At 57.9% G+C, this 26,074-nt stretch overlaps 2 protein-coding genes across 2 annotated transcripts; both read right to left on the bottom strand.

Annotated features, from left to right (window-relative positions):
• Window positions 1–1,066: 1,066 nt before the first annotated feature.
• On the bottom strand, window positions 1,067–2,602 carry LOC309604007 (inositol 1,4,5-trisphosphate receptor-interacting protein-like 1; the record flags this gene model as incomplete). Its single annotated transcript, XM_082338871.1, has 1 exon — window positions 1,067–2,602. The coding sequence occupies one exon, from the start codon at window positions 2,600–2,602 to the stop codon at window positions 1,067–1,069; it is 1,536 nt and encodes a 511-aa protein (XP_082194997.1).
• A 1,294-nt stretch (window positions 2,603–3,896) lies between these two features.
• On the bottom strand, window positions 3,897–5,456 carry LOC309604008 (inositol 1,4,5-trisphosphate receptor-interacting protein-like 1; the record flags this gene model as incomplete). Its single annotated transcript, XM_082338872.1, has 1 exon — window positions 3,897–5,456. The coding sequence occupies one exon, from the start codon at window positions 5,454–5,456 to the stop codon at window positions 3,897–3,899; it is 1,560 nt and encodes a 519-aa protein (XP_082194998.1).
• Between the last annotated feature and the right edge of the window lie 20,618 nt (window positions 5,457–26,074).

Here is a 26,074-nt window from a genome sequence, read left to right as displayed (position 1 = left end):
CCTGGGCACACTGCCACCTGTCGACCAACACCCCCACGGCCTTTTCCGCCAGGCAGCTCTCCAGCCACTCTTCCCCAAGCCTGTAGCCTTGCATGGGGTTGTTGTGACGCAAGTGCAGGACCCAGCACTGAGCCTTGTTGAACCTCATACAGCTGGCCTCGGCCCATCGATCCAGCCTGTCCAGGTCCCTCTGCAGAGCCTTCCTACCCTCCAGCAGATCAACACTCCCGCCCAACTTGGTGTCGTCTCCAAATTTACTGAGGGTGCACTCGATCCCCTCGTCCAGATCATGGAGAAAGATATTAAACAGAACTGGCCCCAGTACTGGCCCTGTGCCTGAAGAACCGCACCTCTGCCACAGCACAGCTCTCTGGCCACGTCCTGCTGCTGCTAACACTGGCCTCTGCCTACTCGATGCTCAGGAAGGTGTCTGAGTCATCTTGCTGCAGACCAAATACCATCCCAATCAAGAGGGTACTATCGGAAGCGTTTGTCGGCCGGAGCCTGCAGGAGCTTGCCTTTGTCACAAGCCTCCTTGCAACGGCCTCTTCAGCTGCATCAGGTCTGACTGCCCAGACTGTGCTTTTGCTGTGGAGGAAAGGTGTGGCAGCGATTCCCAGTGCCGACTGAGCAGTGTCTTCTCCGTATCCTGTGTGCTCAGTTCTGTGGCACCAGCTCCCCGGGGAGTGTCTAGGCTGGGTAGGTTCTCCAACCGGACCCCAGTGAACACACAGAGGCACATCAGCGGTGCCTCTTGCCTGGTCCCTGCCCAGCCGGAGCTGCCAGCAAGTATTTCTGGGCCCAGGCGAAATTGCGATCCTGGCCACCCAATGTGAGCAAAAGCAGGGTAAAACTCATCTTTGTCACCACTGCAGCTGTCAGCGGCTGCTCGGGACAGCATCGAGAGGAGAACGCTGCTGCCGCTCTTGGCAGAGGGCTGCTGCGCAGGGTTTGCCCTTTCCTTTCTGTGTCACGTATTCTGTCCTTGTGTTCCCTGCAGTGTGACATGGTCGTCTGTCATCAGCTGTGAGACCCAGAAACACAGCTCTGTGCATGAAGACCTCTTTCAGCGGCCGTAGATCAGCAGTCTTGTGAGCCGATCTCGCAGGACCATGAATTCACGCAGTGCCTCAGCATGAGTGGCCGGATCCTGGACTAGGTGCTGGAAGAGGTTGAGCGGCTCAGCTGCTTGGAAGGCTGGGGGCAAGACGATCTCCTCGGGCACCCTCTCGTTGCCAAAGAAGAAGTGGTCGAGGCGTTTCTCCTCCAGGCAGCAGCGCATGTATCGCATGATATCCTGCAGCCGCAGCAGGAAATCCCTCCTGCGCCAGCCTGACAGGGGTAGGGTGGTCAGGAGGTGCATCACAACTGTCTTCAAGGTATAGGTGGAAAAGCTTGTGCCCACCAGGATGCGGGCACAGAGCTGCAGGCATTTGAGGTGGAAGCTGTCCTGTGGGGCCTGCCTGGCCATATGCCTCAAGAACTTCTCCTCTGCCACAGCGTAGCTCTCCGACCACATCGTGCTTGGGGTGAAGATGGCCTCTGTCGTCTGGCTGCTCAGGAAGATGTCCGAGTCGCCTTGCTGCACCCCAAATATCATCTCAATTAAGAGACTTTTGTTGTCGCCTTTTGTCACCTGGAATTTGCAGGAGCGGCTGGAGGGCAGCACCGTTAGATGGTGGTTGGACGACTCAGGCAAAACCACCCAGGCAGCTTTCACCAGCTGCTGGAACCAGAGGGCAGTTTTCTCCACATCCAGGTAGGAGGCCGTGCAGAGGGTGCAGAGGAGGCTGGGGTCCTGATTCCTCCTCAGGTCCTCCTCGGGGTGGTGGAGGAAGCACAGCATCTCTCCTGCCAGCTGCTCCCTTGTGCAGGTGCACACCAGCTCCACGTGGATGCAGAAGTTTCTCGCCAGTATCTCCCCCACACTACGCGCTTCCAGGTGGAAGGCGTGCCCACGGGGGGGCCGCAGGGGCATGAGCAGGCGGTAGATTATGCCTTTCTCATCGGGACTCCAGCCTTCGAAGGCGCTGCCCACCCCGATGGCTGGTTGCAGCACTGGGAAGAAACTATTTAACAAGAGCACTTGGAGGACATTGATGATCTTGTCAACCAAGTCCTTCACCATCTGGCACTCTGTGGCCAGGTTCTGAACTGGCCACTGTATGTGCTCCTCAAAAAACCTTCCCACGTCATTTGCATCATCGTCTTCTTCCTCTTCCTCCTCCACCTGCTCCCTGTCGCTGCTGGAGCTCTCCTCGTCGCTGCTGTCCACCTCACGGATTCTTTTCCTCCACCGCCAGCAGAGCCCCAAAAGCAGGACCAGGACTCCAGCAATGGCCCAGAACTGCCACTGCTGCAAGGCAGCAAAGAGCAGGGCTCCCCAGGAAAAGCCGCTCTGCTCCTGGGCCCTCGGCTCCTGCCTCCTCTGCTCCTGGCTCCTCTGCTCCAGCTCCTGCAGCAGCCGAGCCATCTCCTGGCTCAGCTGCTCCGCACGCTGCTGCATGCGCTCACGCGTGGCCTCATCCAGCTCATCACCGACCATCGGCAGGTTCAGAAAGATGCTTTGCACAAGCCAGATGAGGAATTTTGTGGCAGCCATGGCCTGCAGGAGGAGGGAGAGAAGGGGTTCAGTGGGGCTGCGAGGGAGGGAGCTGGCGGCGGGGGGAGCAGGGATGGGAGCCGCAGGGAGCTGGCGGCACGTAGGAGAGGGTGCGAGGCAGCTGGGAGGCAGCAAGGCCTGCGCCCAGCCCCGGCGGCGGTAGCGGCACCGTGCTCTGCCTCAGGCGCTCCCGTGAGCGGCTGGGCCCTCGATGCAGGGTCACAACCCACCCTGCCAGGGGCCCGTGCTTCTGCCCCGGCCCTCGTCCAGCCCAGCCTCCCCCTGCGTGGGCACTCACCGCTGGCCCAGGCCGTACTGGGGCAGCGCTGCCTGCTGGCGCCCCTGATAACGAGTCACCATTGTGACTCGTCACAGGCGTCAGAGCGCATCACAGGCATGCCCACCGGCCAGCCCCGCCCTTCGGCCCCACCCCGGCTCAGCGACTCACAGCAGCCCCAGGCAGCTAAGGCCCGCCACACCCACAAGGTACAGACCCACCCGCGTGGACAGGGCTCCCAGGGCCTCCCTTTCCAAAGCAGGCAGAGGCCCCCCCAAACCCTTACCAAAGATCACATCGTGTGATGTGACCTGTGGATGCTTTGCTCCTTGAAATGCAATCCCGAGAGATGGGATCAGCTCCCTTGATGCTGACCTCCGTGCTCGTGGACATGAGTGTGCTCTTGGTGCCTTCGTCACACCGATAGGTGGGTGGTGGCGTATACCCTGACAGCGGAACGGGGCCTGTCCATGGCAGGATCTCTGTTCCTGCTGTGCCACTGCGAGAGGACGTTGCTTCCAAAGAGACATTTCCCAAGGGTGGAGATTTCCCAGGGGGCAACGCCCGCTGCCGATAGAGCACCGCCTTCTCCACGCCCAGCATCTTCAGTTCTGCACTACCAGCTCCCTGGGGAGTGTCTGGGACGCGCAGATTCTCCACCTGGACCCCAGTGAGTACACGGAGGCGCATCAGCGGTGCGTCTCGCTTGCTCCCTGTACAGCCAGAGGTGCCAGCAAGAATTTCTGCGCCCAGGTGAAACGCCATCCTGGCCACAGCCAGTGCGAGGGGAAAGCAGGGCGAAACTAGTCGTTGTCGCCACTGTAGCTGTCAGCGGCTGCTGTGCTGGGGACAGCATCGAGGGGAGACCACTGCCGCTCTTGGCAGAGGGCTGCTGCGCAGGGTTTGCCCTCTCCTTTCTGTGTTCCGCGTTCTGCCCTCGTTTTCCTGCAGCATGAGGTGGTCGCCTGCCGTTGGCTCTGAGACTCAGAAACATAGCTCTGTGCGTGAAGACCTCTTTCAGCGGCCGTAGATCAGCAGTCTTGTGAGCCGATCTTGCAGCTCATCGAGCTCACGCAGTGCCTCGGCATGCGCAGCTGGATCCTGTGCCAGGCGCTGGAAGAGGTTGAGCGGCTCAGCTGCTTGGAAGGCTGGGGGCAAGATTATCTCCTCGGGCACCCTCTCGTTGCCAAAGAAGAAGTGGTCGAGGCGTTTCTCCTCCAGGCAGCAGCGCAGGTACTGCATGATATCCTGCAGCCGCAGCAGGAAATCCCTCCTGCGCCAGCCTGACAGGGGTAGGGTGGTCAGGAGGTGCATCACGACTGTCTTCAAGGTATAGGTGGAAAAGCCTGTGGCCTCCAGGATGCGGGCATAGAGCTGCAGGCATTTGAGGTGGAAGCTATTAGGTGGGGCGTGCCTGGCCATATGCCTGAAGAACTTCACCTCTGCCACAGCGTAGCTCTCCGACCACATCGTGCTTGGGGTGGAGACGGCCTCTGTAGTCTGGCTGCTCAGGAAGATGTCCGAGTCGCCTTGCTGCACCCCAAACATCATCTCAATGTACAAGGTTCTCCTGGAGGCGTTCGTCAGCTGCAGCTTGCAGGAGCGACTGGAGGGTAGCACCTTCATACTGTAGCGACGTGACTGAGGCACCTCCACCCAGGCTGACCTCACGCAGTTCTGGAACCAGAGGGCAGTTTTCTCCACATCTAGGTAGGAGCCCGTGCAGAGGGTGTGTAGGAGGCTGGGGTCCTGATTTGTCCTCAGGTCCTCCTCGGGGTGGTGGAGGAAGCACAGCATGTTCTCTGCCAGCTGCTCCCTCATGCAGGTGCACTCCAGCTCCACGCGGACGCAGGCGTCGTTCGCTGGCATCTCCCCTGCCGTGCCCAGCTCCAGGTGGAAGGTGTGCCCACGGGGGGGCTGCAAGGGCACGAGCAGGCTATAGACAGCATCATCCTCATGGGGATTCCAGCCTTCGAAGGAACTGCCCACCCCGATGGCTGGTTGCAGCACCGGGAAGAAGCCATTTGACGAGAGCACTTGTAGGACATGGAGGAGGTCGCCAACCAGCTCCTTCACCACCTGGCTCTTGTAGGCCAGGTTCTGCACTGGCCACTGGATACGCTTTGCAAAAAACCTGCATAGATTCCTCTCATCATCAGGATCTTCTCCTTCGCTTTCTTCCTCCTCCTGCTCCTCTTCCTCCTCCTGGTCTGTGTTGCTACTGGAGCTGTCTTCGTCGCTGCTGTCCACCTCACGGATTCTTTTCCTCCACCGCCAGCAGAGCCCCAAGAGCAGGACCAGGACTCCAGCAATGGCCCAGAACTGCCACTGCTGCAAGGCAGCAAAGAGCAGGGCTCCCCAGGAAAAGCCGCTCTGCTCCTGGGCCCTCGGCTCCTGCCTCCTCTGCTCCTGGCTCCTCTGCTCCAGCTCCTGCAGCAGCCGAGCCATCTCCTGGCTCAGCTGCTCCGCACGCTGCTGCATGCGCTCACGCGTGGCCTCATCCAGCTCATCACCGACCATCGGCAGGTTCAGAAAGATGCTTTGCACAAGCCAGATGAGGAATTTTGTGGCAGCCATGGCCTGCAGGAGGAGGGAGAGAAGGGGTTCAGTGGGGCTGCGAGGGAGGGAGCTGGCAGCGGGGGGAGGAGGGACGGGAGCCGCAGGGAGCTGGCTGCACGTAGGAGAGGGTGCGAGGCAGCTGGGAGGCAGCAAGGCCTGCGCCCAGCCCCGGCGGCAGTAGCAGTTCCGTGCCCTGCCCCAGGTGCTCCCGTGAGCGGCTGGGCCCTCAATGCCGCGTCACAACCCACCCTGCCGGGGCCCGTGCTTCTGCCCCGGCCCTCATCCAGCCCAGCCTCCCCCGGCGTGGGCACTCACCGCTGGCCCAGGCCGTACTGGGGCAGCGCTGCCTGCTGGCGCCCCTGATAACCGCCCCCATTGTGACTCGTCACAGGCGGCAGACCGCATCACAGGCACTTGCGCCGTGCAACCCTGCCCTTCGGCCACACCCCGGCTCAGCGACTCACAGCTGTCCTGGTGTACTGGCTAAAGCTGAGCTAGAGTTAATTTTCTTCACAGGAGCTTGCGTGGTGCTTTACTTTGGATTTATCATCATCTGCCTGCCAGTGGCAATCTCATCATCACAGCATATCCTGAGTTGGAAGCGACCCACGAGGATCATCGAGTCCAACCCCTGGCTCCACACTGGCCAGCCTTGAAGTTAAATCATAGAATCACAGAATCATAGACGTTGGAAAAGACCTTTAAGATCAGTGAGTCCAACCGTTAACCTAACACTGCCAAGCCCACCACTAAACATGGCCCTAGGCGCCACGTCTACACATCTCATAGATACCTCCAGGCATGGTGCCTCAACCACTTCCCTGCGCAGCCTCTTCCAACACTTGATAAGCCTTTTGGGGAAGAAATTTTTCCTAATATCCAATCTAAACCTCCCCTGGCGCAACTTGAGGCCATTTCCTCTCCTCCTATCGCTTGCTACCTGGGAAAAGAGACCGACCCCCACCTCGCTACAACCTCCTTTCAGGTAGCTGTAGAGAGCGATAAGGTCTCCCCTCAGCCTCCTCTTCTCCAGGCTAAACAACCCCAGCTCCCTCAGCCGCTCTTCATAACACCGGTACACATTGGAATTGCTCGCTCCTGTGCTCTTAAGAAACGGCTCTTAAAAAGTGACCCCCATTTATGGACACCAGTACCCTCGAAAGCGGATTCCCAGGGGACCTCACTAACTAGTTTCTTGAGCAGCCTAAAGTCTGCCCTCCCAGAATCCAGGGCAGTAGCTCTGTGGACAGTTTTTCCCATATCACCAAAGATCTTAAACTCAGCCATTTCTTGATCACTATGCCCAAGACAGCCACCGGTCATCACTTCGCCCACGAGACCGTCTCTATGCACAAAGAACAGCGCTAGGAGGGCACCTTTCCTAGTTGGCTCCCTTAGGACCCCTCTCAAAAAGTTCTCTTCAACGCGGGCTTCAGGAATTTCCTGGGCCTGTTCCTGTCTGCTCCATGACAGTCCCAGTTAGCAGCTGGGAAGTTGAAGTCGCCCAGAAGGACGACACAGGGCGACTGATCTAGAGATTGTCCTTGATTCCTTATAGAATACTACATCAGTGTCATCATCCTGCCTGGGTGATCCATAGTAGACTCCTGCAAGAACTTCCGCTTTATTGGCTTTTCCCCTAGTCTTTACGCACAGGCTCTCAACCACGTCATCCTCAGCTGCAAGCGCTGTACAGTCCAAGCCCTCCTTTGCATACGGCACTACCCCTCCGCCTCGCCTGCCCTGCCTCTCTCTCCGCAGCAGCCTATAACCGTCCATGCCAGCACTCCAGCCACAGGACTCTTCCCAACAGGTCTCACTTACGCCAACGACGCCGTAGCTCTGGGACTGAGCCAAGGCCTCTAGTTCCTCCTCTCTATTCCTCACAGCACGTGCATTAGCGTACAAATATTTCTAATGCGCTCCGGCGTACTCAGTACATCGCGGAGCAGAGCGAAAGCTCTCGCTAGCGCGCCATCCCTCAAACGTTGCCATGCCGTCCCATAGCTTACCAGTAGTAAGCCCGATTTTATCCCTTGCCCCCTTCAAACCTAGTTTAAAGCCCTTCCCATCAGCCCCGCTAATTGGTGAGCAAAAACACTTTTCTCCCATTGAGAACGCTGCCTCTCGTCAGACCCCAGCAGGCCTGGTGTCGCATAGCCCATCCCATGATTGGAAAACCCCAAATTCTGCCAGTGACGCTAGCCTTGGAGCCAGGTATTGATACGCTGCGGCTGCCTGTTTCTTTCGACGTCATTCCCTACAACTGGGAGGACAGAGGAGAATACTACCTGCGCTCCTGATGCCTTTACCAATCTCCCCGAGGCCTTGAAGTCTCTTTTGACCGCCCTCGGGCTTCTCGTCGCGACTTTGTGGGTACCCACATGACAAAGCAAGAGCTGATAAGAATCTGAGGGCCATACAAGGTTAGGAAGTTTCCTGGTAGCGCCTTCACCCTGAGCCCCAGCGAGGCAGAACCCTTCCCGGAAAGGCAGGTCTGGTCGGCAGACCAGGGGAGTAGTGAATGAATCCTTTACGTTGCTTTGCCTGGGCGTGTAGCTCTTGCTTTACCTGCTAACCTGTCCTCTCTCAACCCACAAGCTTTCCCACTTTTACCCTGCGGATTCTCTCTGCCATCCCACTGGGGGCAAGTGAATGAGCAGCTGTGTGATGTCAAGCTGCCTGCTGGGATTAACCCACAACACCTGGGAAGCCAAAGCTCAGTGAAATCACTGCAACCAGAGCCCGCTGCACCAGCTCTTCTGCAAAATGCCCCCCGACTCTGTGGCAGCTGAGCCGTCAGCACCCTCTGCCTGCCTTCCCCAACAAAGCGATGCACAGGCGCTCCCAGACGCAGTGTTTGTGTGTTAACCGAGGGATTTATTGACATCTCTGCACAGGGTGAAGCTGCCAGAGGGACTGGACTCTCTCGAAGAGGGCAGGCAGTCGCTGCCCGGGTAGCGACAGGGGTCTCTGTTGCCAGGCTCCTTGTACTGGCCCCTTCAGCTGCATGCGGTCTCACTCCCCAGAGCGTGCTTTTGCTGTGGAGGAAAGGTGCGGCAGCAATTCCCACTGCCGGTTGAGCAGCGTGTTCCCCATGGGCGGCATGTTCAGTTCTGCGGCACCAGCTCCCCGGGGAGCGTCTTCAGGCCGGGCCCTGTGCCTGAAGAACCGCACCTCTGCCACAGCACAGCTCTCTGGCCACGTCCTGCTGCTGCTAACGCTGGCCTCTGCCTACTCGATGCTCAGGAAGGTGTCTGAGTCCTCTTGCTGCACAGCAAACACCATCTCAATCAAGAGGGTACTATCGGAAGCGCTTGTCAGCCGGAGCTTGCAGGAGCGCCTGGAGGGCAGCACTGTTAGACGGCAGTGTCTCGACTGAGGCAAAAGCACCCAGGCCGCTTTTATCAATATCTGGAACCAGCGGGTGGTTTTCTCCATGTCCAGGTAGGGGCCGGTGCAGAGGGTGCCTAGGAGGCTGGGACCCTGATTTCTCCTCAGCTCCTCCTTGGGGTGGTGGAGGAAGCACAGCATGTCCCCCACCAGCCGCTCCCTCGTGCAGACGCACTTCAGCTCCACGCGGAGGCTGCAGTTCCTTGCCGGCATCTCCTCCGCAGTGCCCAGCTCCAGGTGGAAGGTGTGTCCACGGGGGGGCTTCAGAGGCACAAGCAGGCAGTAGACAGCATCATCCTCACAGGAACTCCAGCCTTCTAAGGCGCCGCTCACCCTGATGGCTGCCTTCAGCCGCGGCATGAAACTATTCCTGGAAAGTTTTCGGCAGATACGGAGAAGTTCATCCGCCAGCTCCTCCACCATTGTGAACGATTGCGGCAGGTCCAGGAGGCGCTTGGCGGAAATTCTGCCCACAGCCAGTGCAACACTGGCTTTTTCTTCTTGCTCCTCCTTAGCCACCTTTTTTCCGGAACTGCCCTCCTTGCTGCTGCTGGCTGGCTGACGGCCCCTTTTCCTGAGCCGCCAGCAGAGCCCCAAGAGCAGGACCAGGACTCCAGCAATGGCCCAGAACTGCCACTGCTGCAAGGCAGCAAAGAGCAGGGCTCCCCAGGAAAAGCCGCTCTGCTCCTGAATCCTCTGCTCCTGGCTCTTCTGCTCCAGCTCCTGCAGCAGCCGAGCCATCTCCTGGCTCAGCTGCTCGGCACGCTGCTGCATGTGCTCGTGCGTGGCCTCATCCAGCTCATCACCGACCATCTGCGGGAGCTGGATGATGCTTAGCACAAAGCGGATGAGGGATATTATGGTAGCCATGGCCTGCAGGAGGAGGGAGAGAAGGGGTTCAGTGGGGCTGCGAGGGAGGGAGCTGGCGGCAGGGGGAGCAGGGATGGGAGCCGCAAGGAGCTGGCGGCACGTAGGAGAGGGTGCGAGACAGCTGGGAGGCAGCAAGGCCTGCGCCCTGCCCCAGGCGCTCCCGGGAGCGGCTGGACCCTCGATGCCGACTGACAACCCACCCTGCCAGGGGCCCACGTTTCTGCCCCGGCCCTCGTCCAGCCCAGCCTCCCCCGGCGTGTGCACTCACCGCTGGCCCAGGCCGTACTGGGGCAGCGCTGCCTGCTGGCGCCCCTGATAACCGCCCCCATTGTGACTCATCACAGGCGCCAGAGCGCATCACAGGCACGTGCGCCGTGCAACCCTGCCCTTCGGCCCCACCCCGGCTCAGCGACTCGCAGCTGTCCTGGTGCACTGGCTAAAGCTGAGCTAGAGTTAATTTTCTTCACAGGAGCTTGCGTGGTGCTTTACTTTGGATTTATCATCATCTGCCTGCCAGTGGCAATCTCATCATCACAGCATATCCTGAGTTGGAAGCGACCCACGAGGATCATCGAGTCCAACCCCTGGCTCCACACTGGCCAGCCTTGAAGTTAAATCATAGAATCACAGAATCATAGACGTTGGAAAAGACCTTTAAGATCAGTGAGTCCAACTGTTAACCTAACACTGCCAAGCCCACCACTAAACATGGCCCTAGGCGCCACGTCTACACATCTCATAGATACCTCCAGGCATGGTGCCTCAACCACTTCCCTGGGCAGCCTCTTCCAACACTTGATAAGCCTTTTGGGGAAGAAATTTTTCCTAATATCCAATCTAAACCTCCCCTGGCGCAACTTGAGGCCATTTCCTCTCCTCCTATCGCTTGCTACCTGGGAAAAGAGACCGACCCCCACCTCGCTACAACCTCCTTTCAGGTAGCTGTAGAGAGCGATAAGGTCTCCCCTCAGCCTCCTCTTCTCCAGGCTAAACAACCCCAGCTCCCTCAGCCGCTCTTCATAACACCGGTACACATTGGAATTGCTCGCTCCTGTGCTCTTAAGAAACGGCTCTTAAAAAGTGACCCCCATTTATGGACACCAGTACCCTCGAAAGCGGATTCCCAGGGGACCTCACTAACTAGTTTCTTGAGCAGCCTAAAGTCTGCCCTCCCAGAATCCAGGGCAGTAGCTCTGTGGACAGTTTTTCCCATATCACCAAAGATCTTAAACTCAGCCATTTCTTGATCACTATGCCCAAGACAGCCACCGGTCATCACTTCGCCCACGAGACCGTCTCTATGCACAAAGAACAGCGCTAGGAGGGCACCTTTCCTAGTTGGCTCCCTTAGGACCCCTCTCAAAAAGTTCTCTTCAACGCGGGCTTCAGGAATTTCCTGGGCCTGTTCCTGTCTGCTCCATGACAGTCCCAGTTAGCAGCTGGGAAGTTGAAGTCGCCCAGAAGGACGACACAGGGCGACTGATCTAGAGATTGCCCTTGATTCCTTATAGAATACTACATCAGTGTCATCATCCTGCCTGGGTGATCCATAGTAGACTCCTGCAAGAACTTCCGCTTTATTGGCTTTTCCCCTAATCTTTACGCACAGGCTCTCAACCACGTCGTCCTCAGCTGCAAGCGCTGTACAGTCCAAGCCCTCCTTTGCATACGGCACTACCCCTCCGCCTCGCCTGCCCTGCCTCTCTCTCCGCAGCAGCCTATAACCGTCCATGCCAGCACTCCAGCCACAGGACTCTTCCCAACAGGTCTCACTTACGCCAACGACGCCGTAGCTCTGGGACTGAGCCAAGGCCTCTAGTTCCTCCTCTCTATTCCTCACAGCACGTGCATTAGCGTACAAATATTTCTAATGCGCTCCGGCGTACTCAGTACATCGCGGAGCAGAGCGAAAGCTCTCGCTAGCGCGCCATCCCTCAAACGTTGCCATGCCGTCCCATAGCTTACCAGTAGTAAGCCCGATTTTATCCCTTGCCCCCTTCAAACCTAGTTTAAAGCCCTTCCCATCAGCCCCGCTAATTGGTGAGCAAAAACACTTTTCTCCCATTGAGAACGCTGCCTCTCGTCAGACCCCAGCAGGCCTGGTGTCGCATAGCCCATCCCATGATTGGAAAACCCCAAATTCTGCCAGTGACGCTAGCCTTGGAGCCAGGTATTGATACGCTGCGGCTGCCTGTTTCTTTCGACGTCATTCCCTACAACTGGGAGGACAGAGGAGAATACTACCTGCGCTCCTGATGCCTTTACCAATCTCCCCGAGGCCTTGAAGTCTCTTTTGACCGCCCTCGGGCTTCTCGTCGCGACTTTGTGGGTACCCACATGACAAAGCAAGAGCTGATAAGAATCTGAGGGCCATACAAGGTTAGGAAGTTTCCTGGTAGCGCCTTCAACCTGAGCCCCAGCGAGGCAGAACCCTTCCCGGAAAGGCAGGTCTGGTCGGCAGACCAGGGGAGTAGTGAATGAATCCTTTACGTTGCTTTGCCTGGGCGTGTAGCTCTTGCTTTACCTGCTAACCTGTCCTCTCTCAACCCACAAGCTTTCCCACTTTTACCCTGCAGATTCTCTCTGCCATCCCACTGGGGGCAAGTGAATGAGCAGCTGTGTGATGTCAAGCTGCCTGCTGGGATTAACCCACAACACCTGGGAAGCCAAAGCTCAGTGAAATCACTGCAACCAGAGCCCGCTGCACCAGCTCTTCTGCAAAATGCCCCCCGACTCTGTGGCAGCTGAGCCGTCAGCACCCTCTGCCTGCCTTCCCCAACAAAGCGATGCACAGGCGCTCCCAGACGCAGTGTTTGTGTGTTAACCGAGGGATTTATTGACATCTCTGCACAGGGTGAAGCTGCCAGAGGGACTGGACTCTCTCGAAGAGGGCAGGCAGTCGCTGCCCGGGTAGCGACGGGGGTCTCTGTTGCCAGGCTCCTTGTACTGGCCCCTTCAGCTGCATGCGGTCTCACTCCCCAGAGCGTGCTTTTGCTGTGGAGGAAAGGTGCGGCAGCAATTCCCACTGCCGGTTGAGCAGCGTGTTCCCCATGGGCGGCATGTTCAGTTCTGCGGCACCAGCTCCCCGGGGAGCGTCTTCAGGCCGGGCCCTGTGCCTGAAGAACCGCACCTCTGCCACAGCACAGCTCTCTGGCCACGTCCTGCTGCTGCTAACGCTGGCCTCTGCCTACTCGATGCTCAGGAAGGTGTCTGAGTCCTCTTGCTGCACACCAAATACCATCTCAATCAAGAGGGTACTATCGGAAGCGCTTGTCAGCCGGAGCTTGCAGGAGCGCCTGGAGGGCAGCACTGTTAGACGGCAGTGTCTCGACTGAGGCAAAAGCACCCAGGCCGCTTTTATCAATATCTGGAACCAGCGGGTGGTTTTCTCCATGTCCAGGTAGGGGCCGGTGCAGAGGGTGCCTAGGAGGCTGGGACCCTGATTTCTCCTCAGCTCCTCCTTGGGGTGGTGGAGGAAGCACAGCATGTCCCCCACCAGCCGCTCCCTCGTGCAGACGCACTTCAGCTCCACGCGGAGGCTGCAGTTCCTTGCCGGCATCTCCTCCGCAGTGCCCAGCTCCAGGTGGAAGGTGTGTCCACGGGGGGGCTTCAGAGGCACAAGCAGGCAGTAGACAGCATCATCCTCACAGGAACTCCAGCCTTCTAAGGCGCCGCTCACCCTGATGGCTGCCTTCAGCCGCGGCATGAAACTATTCCTGGAAAGTTTTCGGCAGATACGGAGAAGTTCATCCGCCAGCTCCTCCACCATTGTGAACGATTGCGGCAGGTCCAGGAGGCGCTTGGCGGAAATTCTGCCCACAGCCAGTGCAACACTGGCTTTTTCTTCTTGCTCCTCCTTAGCCACCTTTTTTCCGGAACTGCCCTCCTTGCTGCTGCTGGCTGGCTGACGGCCCCTTTTCCTGAGCCGCCAGCAGAGCCCCAAGAGCAGGACCAGGACTCCAGCAATGGCCCAGAACTGCCACTGCTGCAAGGCAGCAAAGAGCAGGGCTCCCCAGGAAAAGCCGCTCTGCTCCTGAATCCTCTGCTCCTGGCTCTTCTGCTCCAGCTCCTGCAGCAGCCGAGCCATCTCCTGGCTCAGCTGCTCGGCACGCTGCTGCATGTGCTCGTGCGTGGCCTCATCCAGCTCATCACCGACCATCTGCGGGAGCTGGATGATGCTTAGCACAAAGCGGATGAGGGATATTATGGTAGCCATGGCCTGCAGGAGGAGGGAGAGAAGGGGTTCAGTGGGGCTGCGAGGGAGGGAGCTGGCGGCAGGGGGAGCAGGGATGGGAGCCGCAAGGAGCTGGCGGCACGTAGGAGAGGGTGCGAGACAGCTGGGAGGCAGCAAGGCCTGCGCCCTGCCCCAGGCGCTCCCGGGAGCGGCTGGACCCTCGATGCCGACTGACAACCCACCCTGCCAGGGGCCCACGTTTCTGCCCCGGCCCTCGTCCAGCCCAGCCTCCCCCGGCGTGTGCACTCACCGCTGGCCCAGGCCGTACTGGGGCAGCGCTGCCTGCTGGCGCCCCTGATAACCGCCCCCATTGTGACTCATCACAGGCGCCAGAGCGCATCACAGGCACGTGCGCCGTGCAACCCTGCCCTTCGGCCCCACCCCGGCTCAGCGACTCGCAGCTGTCCTGGTGCACTGGCTAAAGCTGAGCTAGAGTTAATTTTCTTCACAGGAGCTTGCGTGGTGCTTTACTTTGGATTTATCATCATCTGCCTGCCAGTGGCAATCTCATCATCACAGCATATCCTGAGTTGGAAGCGACCCACGAGGATCATCGAGTCCAACCCCTGGCTCCACACTGGCCAGCCTTGAAGTTAAATCATAGAATCACAGAATCATAGACGTTGGAAAAGACCTTTAAGATCAGTGAGTCCAACCGTTAACCTAACACTGCCAAGCCCACCACTAAACATGGCCCTAGGCGCCACGTCTACACATCTCATAGATACCTCCAGGCATGGTGCCTCAACCACTTCCCTGGGCAGCCTCTTCCAACACTTGATAAGCCTTTTGGGGAAGAAATTTTTCCTAATATCCAATCTAAACCTCCCCTGGCGCAACTTGAGGCCATTTCCTCTCCTCCTATCGCTTGCTACCTGGGAAAAGAGACCGACCCCCACCTCGCTACAACCTCCTTTCAGGTAGCTGTAGAGAGCGATAAGGTCTCCCCTCAGCCTCCTCTTCTCCAGGCTAAACAACCCCAGCTCCCTCAGCCGCTCTTCATAACACCGGTACACATTGGAATTGCTCGCTCCTGTGCTCTTAAGAAACGGCTCTTAAAAAGTGACCCCCATTTATGGACACCAGTACCCTCGAAAGCGGATTCCCAGGGGACCTCACTAACTAGTTTCTTGAGCAGCCTAAAGTCTGCCCTCCCAGAATCCAGGGCAGTAGCTCTGTGGACAGTTTTTCCCATATCACCAAAGATCTTAAACTCAGCCATTTCTTGATCACTATGCCCAAGACAGCCACCGGTCATCACTTCGCCCACGAGACCGTCTCTATGCACAAAGAACAGCGCTAGGAGGGCACCTTTCCTAGTTGGCTCCCTTAGGACCCCTCTCAAAAAGTTCTCTTCAACGCGGGCTTCAGGAATTTCCTGGGCCTGTTCCTGTCTGCTCCATGACAGTCCCAGTTAGCAGCTGGGAAGTTGAAGTCGCCCAGAAGGACGACACAGGGCGACTGATCTAGAGATTGTCCTTGATTCCTTATAGAATACTACATCAGTGTCATCATCCTGCCTGGGTGATCCATAGTAGACTCCTGCAAGAACTTCCGCTTTATTGGCTTTTCCCCTAATCTTTACGCACAGGCTCTCAACCACGTCGTCCTCAGCTGCAAGCGCTGTACAGTCCAAGCCCTCCTTTGCATACGGCACTACCCCTCCGCCTCGCCTGCCCTGCCTCTCTCTCCGCAGCAGCCTATAACCGTCCATGCCAGCACTCCAGCCACAGGACTCTTCCCAACAGGTCTCACTTACGCCAACGACGCCGTAGCTCTGGGACTGAGCCAAGGCCTCTAGTTCCTCCTCTCTATTCCTCACAGCACGTGCATTAGCGTACAAATATTTCTAATGCGCTCCGGCGTACTCAGTACATCGCGGAGCAGAGCGAAAGCTCTCGCTAGCGCGCCATCCCTCAAACGTTGCCATGCCGTCCCATAGCTTACCAGTAGTAAGCCCGATTTTATCCCTTGCCCCCTTCAAACCTAGTTTAAAGCCCTTCCCATCAGCCCCGCTAATTGGTGAGCAAAAACACTTTTCTCCCATTGAGAACGCTGCCTCTCGTCAGACCCCAGCAGGCCTGGTGTCGCATAGCCCATCCCATGATTGGAAAAGCCCAAATTCTGCCAGTGACGCTAGCCTTGGAGCCAGGTATTGATACGCTGCGGCTGCCTGTTTCTTTCGACGTCATTCCCTACAACTGGGAGGACAGAGGAGAATACTACCTGCGCTCCTGATGCCTTTACCAATCTCCCCGAGGCCTTGAAGTCTCTTTTGACCGCCCTCGGGCTTCTCGTCGCGACTTTGTGGGTACCCACATGACAAAGCAAGAGCTGATAAGAATCTGAGGGCCATACAAGGTTAGGAAGTTTCCTGGTAGCGCCTTCAACCTGAGCCCCAGCGAGGCAGAACCCTTCCCGGAAAGGCAGGTCTGGTCGGCAGACCAGGGGAGTAGTGAATGAATCCTTTACGTTGCTTTGCCTGGGCGTGTAGCTCTTGCTTTACCTGCTAACCTGTCCTCTCTCAACCCACAAGCTTTCCCACTTTTACCCTGCGGATTCTCTCTGCCATCCCACTGGGGGCAAGTGAATGAGCAGCTGTGTGATGTCAAGCTGCCTGCTGGGATTAACCCACAACACCTGGGAAGCCAAAGCTCAGTGAAATCACTGCAACCAGAGCCCGCTGCACCAGCTCTTCTGCAAAATGCCCCCCGACTCTGTGGCAGCTGAGCCGTCAGCACCCTCTGCCTGCCTTCCCCAACAAAGCGATGCACAGGCGCTCCCAGACGCAGTGTTTGTGTGTTAACCGAGGGATTTATTGACATCTCTGCACAGGGTGAAGCTGCCAGAGGGACTGGACTCTCTCGAAGAGGGCAGGCAGTCGCTGCCCGGGTAGCGACGGGGGTCTCTGTTGCCAGGCTCCTTGTACTGGCCCCTTCAGCTGCATGCGGTCTCACTCCCCAGAGCGTGCTTTTGCTGTGGAGGAAAGGTGCGGCAGCAATTCCCACTGCCGGTTGAGCAGCGTGTTCCCCATGGGCGGCATGTTCAGTTCTGCGGCACCAGCTCCCCGGGGAGCGTCTTCAGGCCGGGCCCTGTGCCTGAAGAACCGCACCTCTGCCACAGCACAGCTCTCTGGCCACGTCCTGCTGCTGCTAACGCTGGCCTCTGCCTACTCGATGCTCAGGAAGGTGTCTGAGTCCTCTTGCTGCACAGCAAATACCATCTCAATCAAGAGGGTACTATCGGAAGCGCTTGTCAGCCGGAGCTTGCAGGAGCGCCTGGAGGGCAGCACTGTTAGACGGCAGTGTCTCGACTGAGGCAAAAGCACCCAGGCCGCTTTTATCAATATCTGGAACCAGAGGGTGGTTTTCTCCATGTCCAGGTAGGGGCCGGTGCAGAGGGTGCCTAGGAGGCTGGGACCCTGATTTCTCCTCAGCTCCTCCTTGGGGTGGTGGAGGAAGCACAGCATGTCCCCCACCAGCCGCTCCCTCGTGCAGACGCACTTCAGCTCCACGCGGAGGCTGCAGTTCCTTGCCGGCATCTCCTCCGCAGTGCCCAGCTCCAGGTGGAAGGTGTGTCCACGGGGGGGCTTCAGAGGCACAAGCAGGCGGTAGACAGCATCATCCTCACAGGAACTCCAGCCTTCTAAGGCGCCGCTCACCCTGATGGCTGCCTTCAGCCGCGGCATGAAACTATTCCTGGAAAGTTTTCGGCAGATACGGAGAAGTTCATCTGCCAGCTCCTCCACCATTGTGAACGATTGCGGCAGGTCCAGGAGGCGCTTGGCGGAAATTCTGCCCACAGCCAGTGCAACACTGGCTTTTTCTTCTTGCTCCTCCTTAGCCACCTTTTTTCCGGAACTGCCCTCCTTGCTGCTGCTGGCTGGCTGACGGCCCCTTTTCCTGAGCCGCCAGCAGAGCCCCAAGAGCAGGACCAGGACTCCAGCAATGGCCCAGAACTGCCACTGCTGCAAGGCAGCAAAGAGCAGGGCTCCCCAGGAAAAGCCGCTCTGCTCCTGAATCCTCTGCTCCTGGCTCTTCTGCTCCAGCTCCTGCAGCAGCCGAGCCATCTCCTGGCTCAGCTGCTCGGCACGCTGCTGCATGTGCTCGTGCGTGGCCTCATCCAGCTCATCACCGACCATCTGCGGGAGCTGGATGATGCTTAGCACAAAGCGGATGAGGGATATTATGGTAGCCATGGCCTGCAGGAGGAGGGAGAGAAGGGGTTCAGTGGGGCTGCGAGGGAGGGAGCTGGCGGCAGGGGGAGCAGGGATGGGAGCCGCAAGGAGCTGGCGGCACGTAGGAGAGGGTGCGAGACAGCTGGGAGGCAGCAAGGCCTGCGCCCTGCCCCAGGCGCTCCCGGGAGCGGCTGGACCCTCGATGCCGACTGACAACCCACCCTGCCAGGGGCCCACGTTTCTGCCCCGGCCCTCGTCCAGCCCAGCCTCCCCCGGCGTGTGCACTCACCGCTGGCCCAGGCCGTACTGGGGCAGCGCTGCCTGCTGGCGCCCCTGATAACCGCCCCCATTGTGACTCATCACAGGCGCCAGAGCGCATCACAGGCACGTGCGCCGTGCAACCCTGCCCTTCGGCCCCACCCCGGCTCAGCGACTCGCAGCTGTCCTGGTGCACTGGCTAAAGCTGAGCTAGAGTTAATTTTCTTCACAGGAGCTTGCGTGGTGCTTTACTTTGGATTTATCATCATCTGCCTGCCAGTGGCAATCTCATCATCACAGCATATCCTGAGTTGGAAGCGACCCACGAGGATCATCGAGTCCAACCCCTGGCTCCACACTGGCCAGCCTTGAAGTTAAATCATAGAATCACAGAATCATAGACGTTGGAAAAGACCTCTAAGATCAGTGAGTCCAACCGTTAACCTAACACTGCCAAGCCCACCACTAAACATGGCCCTAGGCGCCACGCCTACACATCTCATAGATACCTCCAGGCATGGTGCCTCAACCACTTCCCTGGGCAGCCTCTTCCAACACTTGATAAGCCTTTTGGGGAAGAAATTTTTCCTAATATCCAATCTAAACCTCCCCTGGCGCAACTTGAGGCCATTTCCTCTCCTCCTATCGCTTGCTACCTGGGAAAAGAGACCGACCCCCACCTCGCTACAACCTCCTTTCAGGTAGCTGTAGAGAGCGATAAGGTCTCCCCTCAGCCTCCTCTTCTCCAGGCTAAACAACCCCAGCTCCCTCAGCCGCTCTTCATAACACCGGTACACATTGGAATTGCTCGCTCCTGTGCTCTTAAGAAACGGCTCTTAAAAAGTGACCCCCATTTATGGACACCAGTACCCTCGAAAGCGGATTCCCAGGGGACCTCACTAACTAGTTTCTTGAGCAGCCTAAAGTCTGCCCTCCCAGAATCCAGGGCAGTAGCTCTGTGGACAGTTTTTCCCATATCACCAAAGATCTTAAACTCAGCCATTTCTTGATCACTATGCCCAAGACAGCCACCGGTCATCACTTCGCCCACGAGACCGTCTCTATGCACAAAGAACAGCGCTAGGAGGGCACCTTTCCTAGTTGGCTCCCTTAGGACCCCTCTCAAAAAGTTCTCTTCAACGCGGGCTTCAGGAATTTCCTGGGCCTGTTCCTGTCTGCTCCATGACAGTCCCAGTTAGCAGCTGGGAAGTTGAAGTCGCCCAGAAGGACGACACAGGGCGACTGATCTAGAGATTGTCCTTGATTCCTTATAGAATACTACATCAGTGTCATCATCCTGCCTGGGTGATCCATAGTAGACTCCTGCAAGAACTTCCGCTTTATTGGCTTTTCCCCTAGTCTTTACGCACAGGCTCTCAACCACGTCGTCCTCAGCTGCAAGCGCTGTACAGTCCAAGCCCTCCTTTGCATACGGCACTACCCCTCCGCCTCGCCTGCCCTGCCTCTCTCTCCGCAGCAGCCTATAACCGTCCATGCCAGCACTCCAGCCACAGGACTCTTCCCAACAGGTCTCACTTACGCCAACGACGCCGTAGCTCTGGGACTGAGCCAAGGCCTCTAGTTCCTCCTCTCTATTCCTCACAGCACGTGCATTAGCGTACAAATATTTCTAATGCGCTCCGGCGTACTCAGTACATCGCGGAGCAGAGCGAAAGCTCTCGCTAGCGCGCCATCCCTCAAACGTTGCCATGCCGTCCCATAGCTTACCAGTAGTAAGCCCGATTTTATCCCTTGCCCCCTTCAAACCTAGTTTAAAGCCCTTCCCATCAGCCCCGCTAATTGGTGAGCAAAAACACTTTTCTCCCATTGAGAACGCTGCCTCTCGTCAGACCCCAGCAGGCCTGGTGTCGCATAGCCCATCCCATGATTGGAAAACCCCAAATTCTGCCAGTGACGCTAGCCTTGGAGCCAGGTATTGATACGCTGCGGCTGCCTGTTTCTTTCGACGTCATTCCCTACAACTGGGAGGACAGAGGAGAATACTACCTGCGCTCCTGATGCCTTTACCAATCTCCCCGAGGCCTTGAAGTCTCTTTTGACCGCCCTCGGGCTTCTCGTCGCGACTTTGTGGGTACCCACATGACAAAGCAAGAGCTGATAAGAATCTGAGGGCCATACAAGGTTAGGAAGTTTCCTGGTAGCGCCTTCACCCTGAGCCCCAGCGAGGCAGAACCCTTCCCGGAAAGGCAGGTCTGGTCGGCAGACCAGGGGAGTAGTGAATGAATCCTTTACGTTGCTTTGCCTGGGCGTGTAGCTCTTGCTTTACCTGCTAACCTGTCCTCTCTCAACCCACAAGCTTTCCCACTTTTACCCTGCGGATTCTCTCTGCCATCCCACTGGGGGCAAGTGAATGAGCAGCTGTGTGATGTCAAGCTGCCTGCTGGGATTAACCCACAACACCTGGGAAGCCAAAGCTCAGTGAAATCACTGCAACCAGAGCCCGCTGCACCAGCTCTTCTGCAAAATGCCCCCCGACTCTGTGGCAGCTGAGCCGTCAGCACCCTCTGCCTGCCTTCCCCAACAAAGCGATGCACAGGCGCTCCCAGACGCAGTGTTTGTGTGTTAACCGAGGGATTTATTGACATCTCTGCACAGGGTGAAGCTGCCAGAGGGACTGGACTCTCTCGAAGAGGGCAGGCAGTCGCTGCCCGGGTAGCGACAGGGGTCTCTGTTGCCAGGCTCCTTGTACTGGCCCCTTCAGCTGCATGCGGTCTCACTCCCCAGAGCGTGCTTTTGCTGTGGAGGAAAGGTGCGGCAGCAATTCCCACTGCCGGTTGAGCAGCGTGTTCCCCATGGGCGGCATGTTCAGTTCTGCGGCACCAGCTCCCCGGGGAGCGTCTTCAGGCCGGGCCCTGTGCCTGAAGAACCGCACCTCTGCCACAGCACAGCTCTCTGGCCACGTCCTGCTGCTGCTAACGCTGGCCTCTGCCTACTCGATGCTCAGGAAGGTGTCTGAGTCCTCTTGCTGCACAGCAAACACCATCTCAATCAAGAGGGTACTATCGGAAGCGCTTGTCAGCCGGAGCTTGCAGGAGCGCCTGGAGGGCAGCACTGTTAGACGGCAGTGTCTCGACTGAGGCAAAAGCACCCAGGCCGCTTTTATCAATATCTGGAACCAGCGGGTGGTTTTCTCCATGTCCAGGTAGGGGCCGGTGCAGAGGGTGCCTAGGAGGCTGGGACCCTGATTTCTCCTCAGCTCCTCCTTGGGGTGGTGGAGGAAGCACAGCATGTCCCCCACCAGCCGCTCCCTCGTGCAGACGCACTTCAGCTCCACGCGGAGGCTGCAGTTCCTTGCCGGCATCTCCTCCGCAGTGCCCAGCTCCAGGTGGAAGGTGTGTCCACGGGGGGGCTTCAGAGGCACAAGCAGGCAGTAGACAGCATCATCCTCACAGGAACTCCAGCCTTCTAAGGCGCCGCTCACCCTGATGGCTGCCTTCAGCCGCGGCATGAAACTATTCCTGGAAAGTTTTCGGCAGATACGGAGAAGTTCATCCGCCAGCTCCTCCACCATTGTGAACGATTGCGGCAGGTCCAGGAGGCGCTTGGCGGAAATTCTGCCCACAGCCAGTGCAACACTGGCTTTTTCTTCTTGCTCCTCCTTAGCCACCTTTTTTCCGGAACTGCCCTCCTTGCTGCTGCTGGCTGGCTGACGGCCCCTTTTCCTGAGCCGCCAGCAGAGCCCCAAGAGCAGGACCAGGACTCCAGCAATGGCCCAGAACTGCCACTGCTGCAAGGCAGCAAAGAGCAGGGCTCCCCAGGAAAAGCCGCTCTGCTCCTGAATCCTCTGCTCCTGGCTCTTCTGCTCCAGCTCCTGCAGCAGCCGAGCCATCTCCTGGCTCAGCTGCTCGGCACGCTGCTGCATGTGCTCGTGCGTGGCCTCATCCAGCTCATCACCGACCATCTGCGGGAGCTGGATGATGCTTAGCACAAAGCGGATGAGGGATATTATGGTAGCCATGGCCTGCAGGAGGAGGGAGAGAAGGGGTTCAGTGGGGCTGCGAGGGAGGGAGCTGGCGGCAGGGGGAGCAGGGATGGGAGCCGCAAGGAGCTGGCGGCACGTAGGAGAGGGTGCGAGACAGCTGGGAGGCAGCAAGGCCTGCGCCCTGCCCCAGGCGCTCCCGGGAGCGGCTGGACCCTCGATGCCGACTGACAACCCACCCTGCCAGGGGCCCACGTTTCTGCCCCGGCCCTCGTCCAGCCCAGCCTCCCCCGGCGTGTGCACTCACCGCTGGCCCAGGCCGTACTGGGGCAGCGCTGCCTGCTGGCGCCCCTGATAACCGCCCCCATTGTGACTCATCACAGGCGCCAGAGCGCATCACAGGCACGTGCGCCGTGCAACCCTGCCCTTCGGCCCCACCCCGGCTCAGCGACTCGCAGCTGTCCTGGTGCACTGGCTAAAGCTGAGCTAGAGTTAATTTTCTTCACAGGAGCTTGCGTGGTGCTTTACTTTGGATTTATCATCATCTGCCTGCCAGTGGCAATCTCATCATCACAGCATATCCTGAGTTGGAAGCGACCCACGAGGATCATCGAGTCCAACCCCTGGCTCCACACTGGCCAGCCTTGAAGTTAAATCATAGAATCACAGAATCATAGACGTTGGAAAAGACCTTTAAGATCAGTGAGTCCAACCGTTAACCTAACACTGCCAAGCCCACCACTAAACATGGCCCTAGGCGCCACGTCTACACATCTCATAGATACCTCCAGGCATGGTGCCTCAACCACTTCCCTGGGCAGCCTCTTCCAACACTTGATAAGCCTTTTGGGGAAGAAATTTTTCCTAATATCCAATCTAAACCTCCCCTGGCGCAACTTGAGGCCATTTCCTCTCCTCCTATCGCTTGCTACCTGGGAAAAGAGACCGACCCCCACCTCGCTACAACCTCCTTTCAGGTAGCTGTAGAGAGCGATAAGGTCTCCCCTCAGCCTCCTCTTCTCCAGGCTAAACAACCCCAGCTCCCTCAGCCGCTCTTCATAACACCGGTACACATTGGAATTGCTCGCTCCTGTGCTCTTAAGAAACGGCTCTTAAAAAGTGACCCCCATTTATGGACACCAGTACCCTCGAAAGCGGATTCCCAGGGGACCTCACTAACTAGTTTCTTGAGCAGCCTAAAGTCTGCCCTCCCAGAATCCAGGGCAGTAGCTCTGTGGACAGTTTTTCCCATATCACCAAAGATCTTAAACTCAGCCATTTCTTGATCACTATGCCCAAGACAGCCACCGGTCATCACTTCGCCCACGAGACCGTCTCTATGCACAAAGAACAGCACTAGGAGGGCACCTTTCCTAGTTGGCTCCCTTAGGACCCCTCTCAAAAAGTTCTCTTCAACGCGGGCTTCAGGAATTTCCTGGGCCTGTTCCTGTCTGCTCCATGACAGTCCCAGTTAGCAGCTGGGAAGTTGAAGTCGCCCAGAAGGACGACACAGGGCGACTGATCTAGAGATTGTCCTTGATTCCTTATAGAATACTACATCAGTGTCATCATCCTGCCTGGGTGATCCATAGTAGACTCCTGCAAGAACTTCCGCTTTATTGGCTTTTCCCCTAGTCTTTACGCACAGGCTCTCAACCACGTCGTCCTCAGCTGCAAGCGCTGTACAGTCCAAGCCCTCCTTTGCATACGGCACTACCCCTCCGCCTCGCCTGCCCTGCCTCTCTCTCCGCAGCAGCCTATAACCGTCCATGCCAGCACTCCAGCCACAGGACTCTTCCCAACAGGTCTCACTTACGCCAACGACGCCGTAGCTCTGGGACTGAGCCAAGGCCTCTAGTTCCTCCTCTCTATTCCTCACAGCACGTGCATTAGCGTACAAATATTTCTAATGCGCTCCGGCGTACTCAGTACATCGCGGAGCAGAGCGAAAGCTCTCGCTAGCGCGCCATCCCTCAAACGTTGCCATGCCGTCCCATAGCTTACCACTAGTAAGCCCGATTTTATCCCTTGCCCCCTTCAAACCTAGTTTAAAGCCCTTCCCATCAGCCCCGCTAATTGGTGAGCAAAAACACTTTTCTCCCATTGAGAACGCTGCCTCTCGTCAGACCCCAGCAGGCCTGGTGTCGCATAGCCCATCCCATGATTGGAAAACCCCAAATTCTGCCAGTGACGCTAGCCTTGGAGCCAGGTATTGATACGCTGCGGCTGCCTGTTTCTTTCGACGTCATTCCCTACAACTGGGAGGACAGAGGAGAATACTACCTGCGCTCCTGATGCCTTTACCAATCTCCCCGAGGCCTTGAAGTCTCTTTTGACCGCCCTCGGGCTTCTCGTCGCGACTTTGTGGGTACCCACATGACAAAGCAAGAGCTGATAAGAATCTGAGGGCCATACAAGGTTAGGAAGTTTCCTGGTAGCGCCTTCAACCTGAGCCCCAGCGAGGCAGAACCCTTCCCGGAAAGGCAGGTCTGGTCGGCAGACCAGGGGAGTAGTGAATGAATCCTTTACGTTGCTTTGCCTGGGCGTGTAGCTCTTGCTTTACCTGCTAACCTGTCCTCTCTCAACCCACAAGCTTTCCCACTTTTACCCTGCGGATTCTCTCTGCCATCCCACTGGGGGCAAGTGAATGAGCAGCTGTGTGATGTCAAGCTGCCTGCTGGGATTAACCCACAACACCTGGGAAGCCAAAGCTCAGTGAAATCACTGCAACCAGAGCCCGCTGCACCAGCTCTTCTGCAAAATGCCCCCCGACTCTGTGGCAGCTGAGCCGTCAGCACCCTCTGCCTGCCTTCCCCAACAAAGCGATGCACAGGCGCTCCCAGACGCAGTGTTTGTGTGTTAACCGAGGGATTTATTGACATCTCTGCACAGGGTGAAGCTGCCAGAGGGACTGGACTCTCTCGAAGAGGGCAGGCAGTCGCTGCCCGGGTAGCGACGGGGGTCTCTGTTGCCAGGCTCCTTGTACTGGCCCCTTCAGCTGCATGCGGTCTCACTCCCCAGAGCGTGCTTTTGCTGTGGAGGAAAGGTGCGGCAGCAATTCCCACTGCCGGTTGAGCAGCGTGTTCCCCATGGGCGGCATGTTCAGTTCTGCGGCACCAGCTCCCCGGGGAGCGTCTTCAGGCCGGGCCCTGTGCCTGAAGAACCGCACCTCTGCCACAGCACAGCTCTCTGGCCACGTCCTGCTGCTGCTAACGCTGGCCTCTGCCTACTCGATGCTCAGGAAGGTGTCTGAGTCCTCTTGCTGCACACCAAATACCATCTCAATCAAGAGGGTACTATCGGAAGCGCTTGTCAGCCGGAGCTTGCAGGAGCGCCTGGAGGGCAGCACTGTTAGACGGCAGTGTCTCGACTGAGGCAAAAGCACCCAGGCCGCTTTTATCAATATCTGGAACCAGCGGGTGGTTTTCTCCATGTCCAGGTAGGGGCCGGTGCAGAGGGTGCCTAGGAGGCTGGGACCCTGATTTCTCCTCAGCTCCTCCTTGGGGTGGTGGAGGAAGCACAGCATGTCCCCCACCAGCCGCTCCCTCGTGCAGACGCACTTCAGCTCCACGCGGAGGCTGCAGTTCCTTGCCGGCATCTCCTCCGCAGTGCCCAGCTCCAGGTGGAAGGTGTGTCCACGGGGGGGCTTCAGAGGCACAAGCAGGCAGTAGACAGCATCATCCTCACAGGAACTCCAGCCTTCTAAGGCGCCGCTCACCCTGATGGCTGCCTTCAGCCGCGGCATGAAACTATTCCTGGAAAGT

This window comes from Platalea leucorodia, assembly GCF_965183815.1.
Source record: "Platalea leucorodia genome assembly, contig: HAP1_HAP1_SCAFFOLD_297, whole genome shotgun sequence".
NCBI classification, from domain to species: domain Eukaryota; kingdom Metazoa; phylum Chordata; class Aves; order Pelecaniformes; family Threskiornithidae; genus Platalea; species Platalea leucorodia.
The sequence above is the reverse complement of the archived record's forward strand: the minus strand, read 5'-3'. Positions and strand labels throughout refer to the sequence as shown.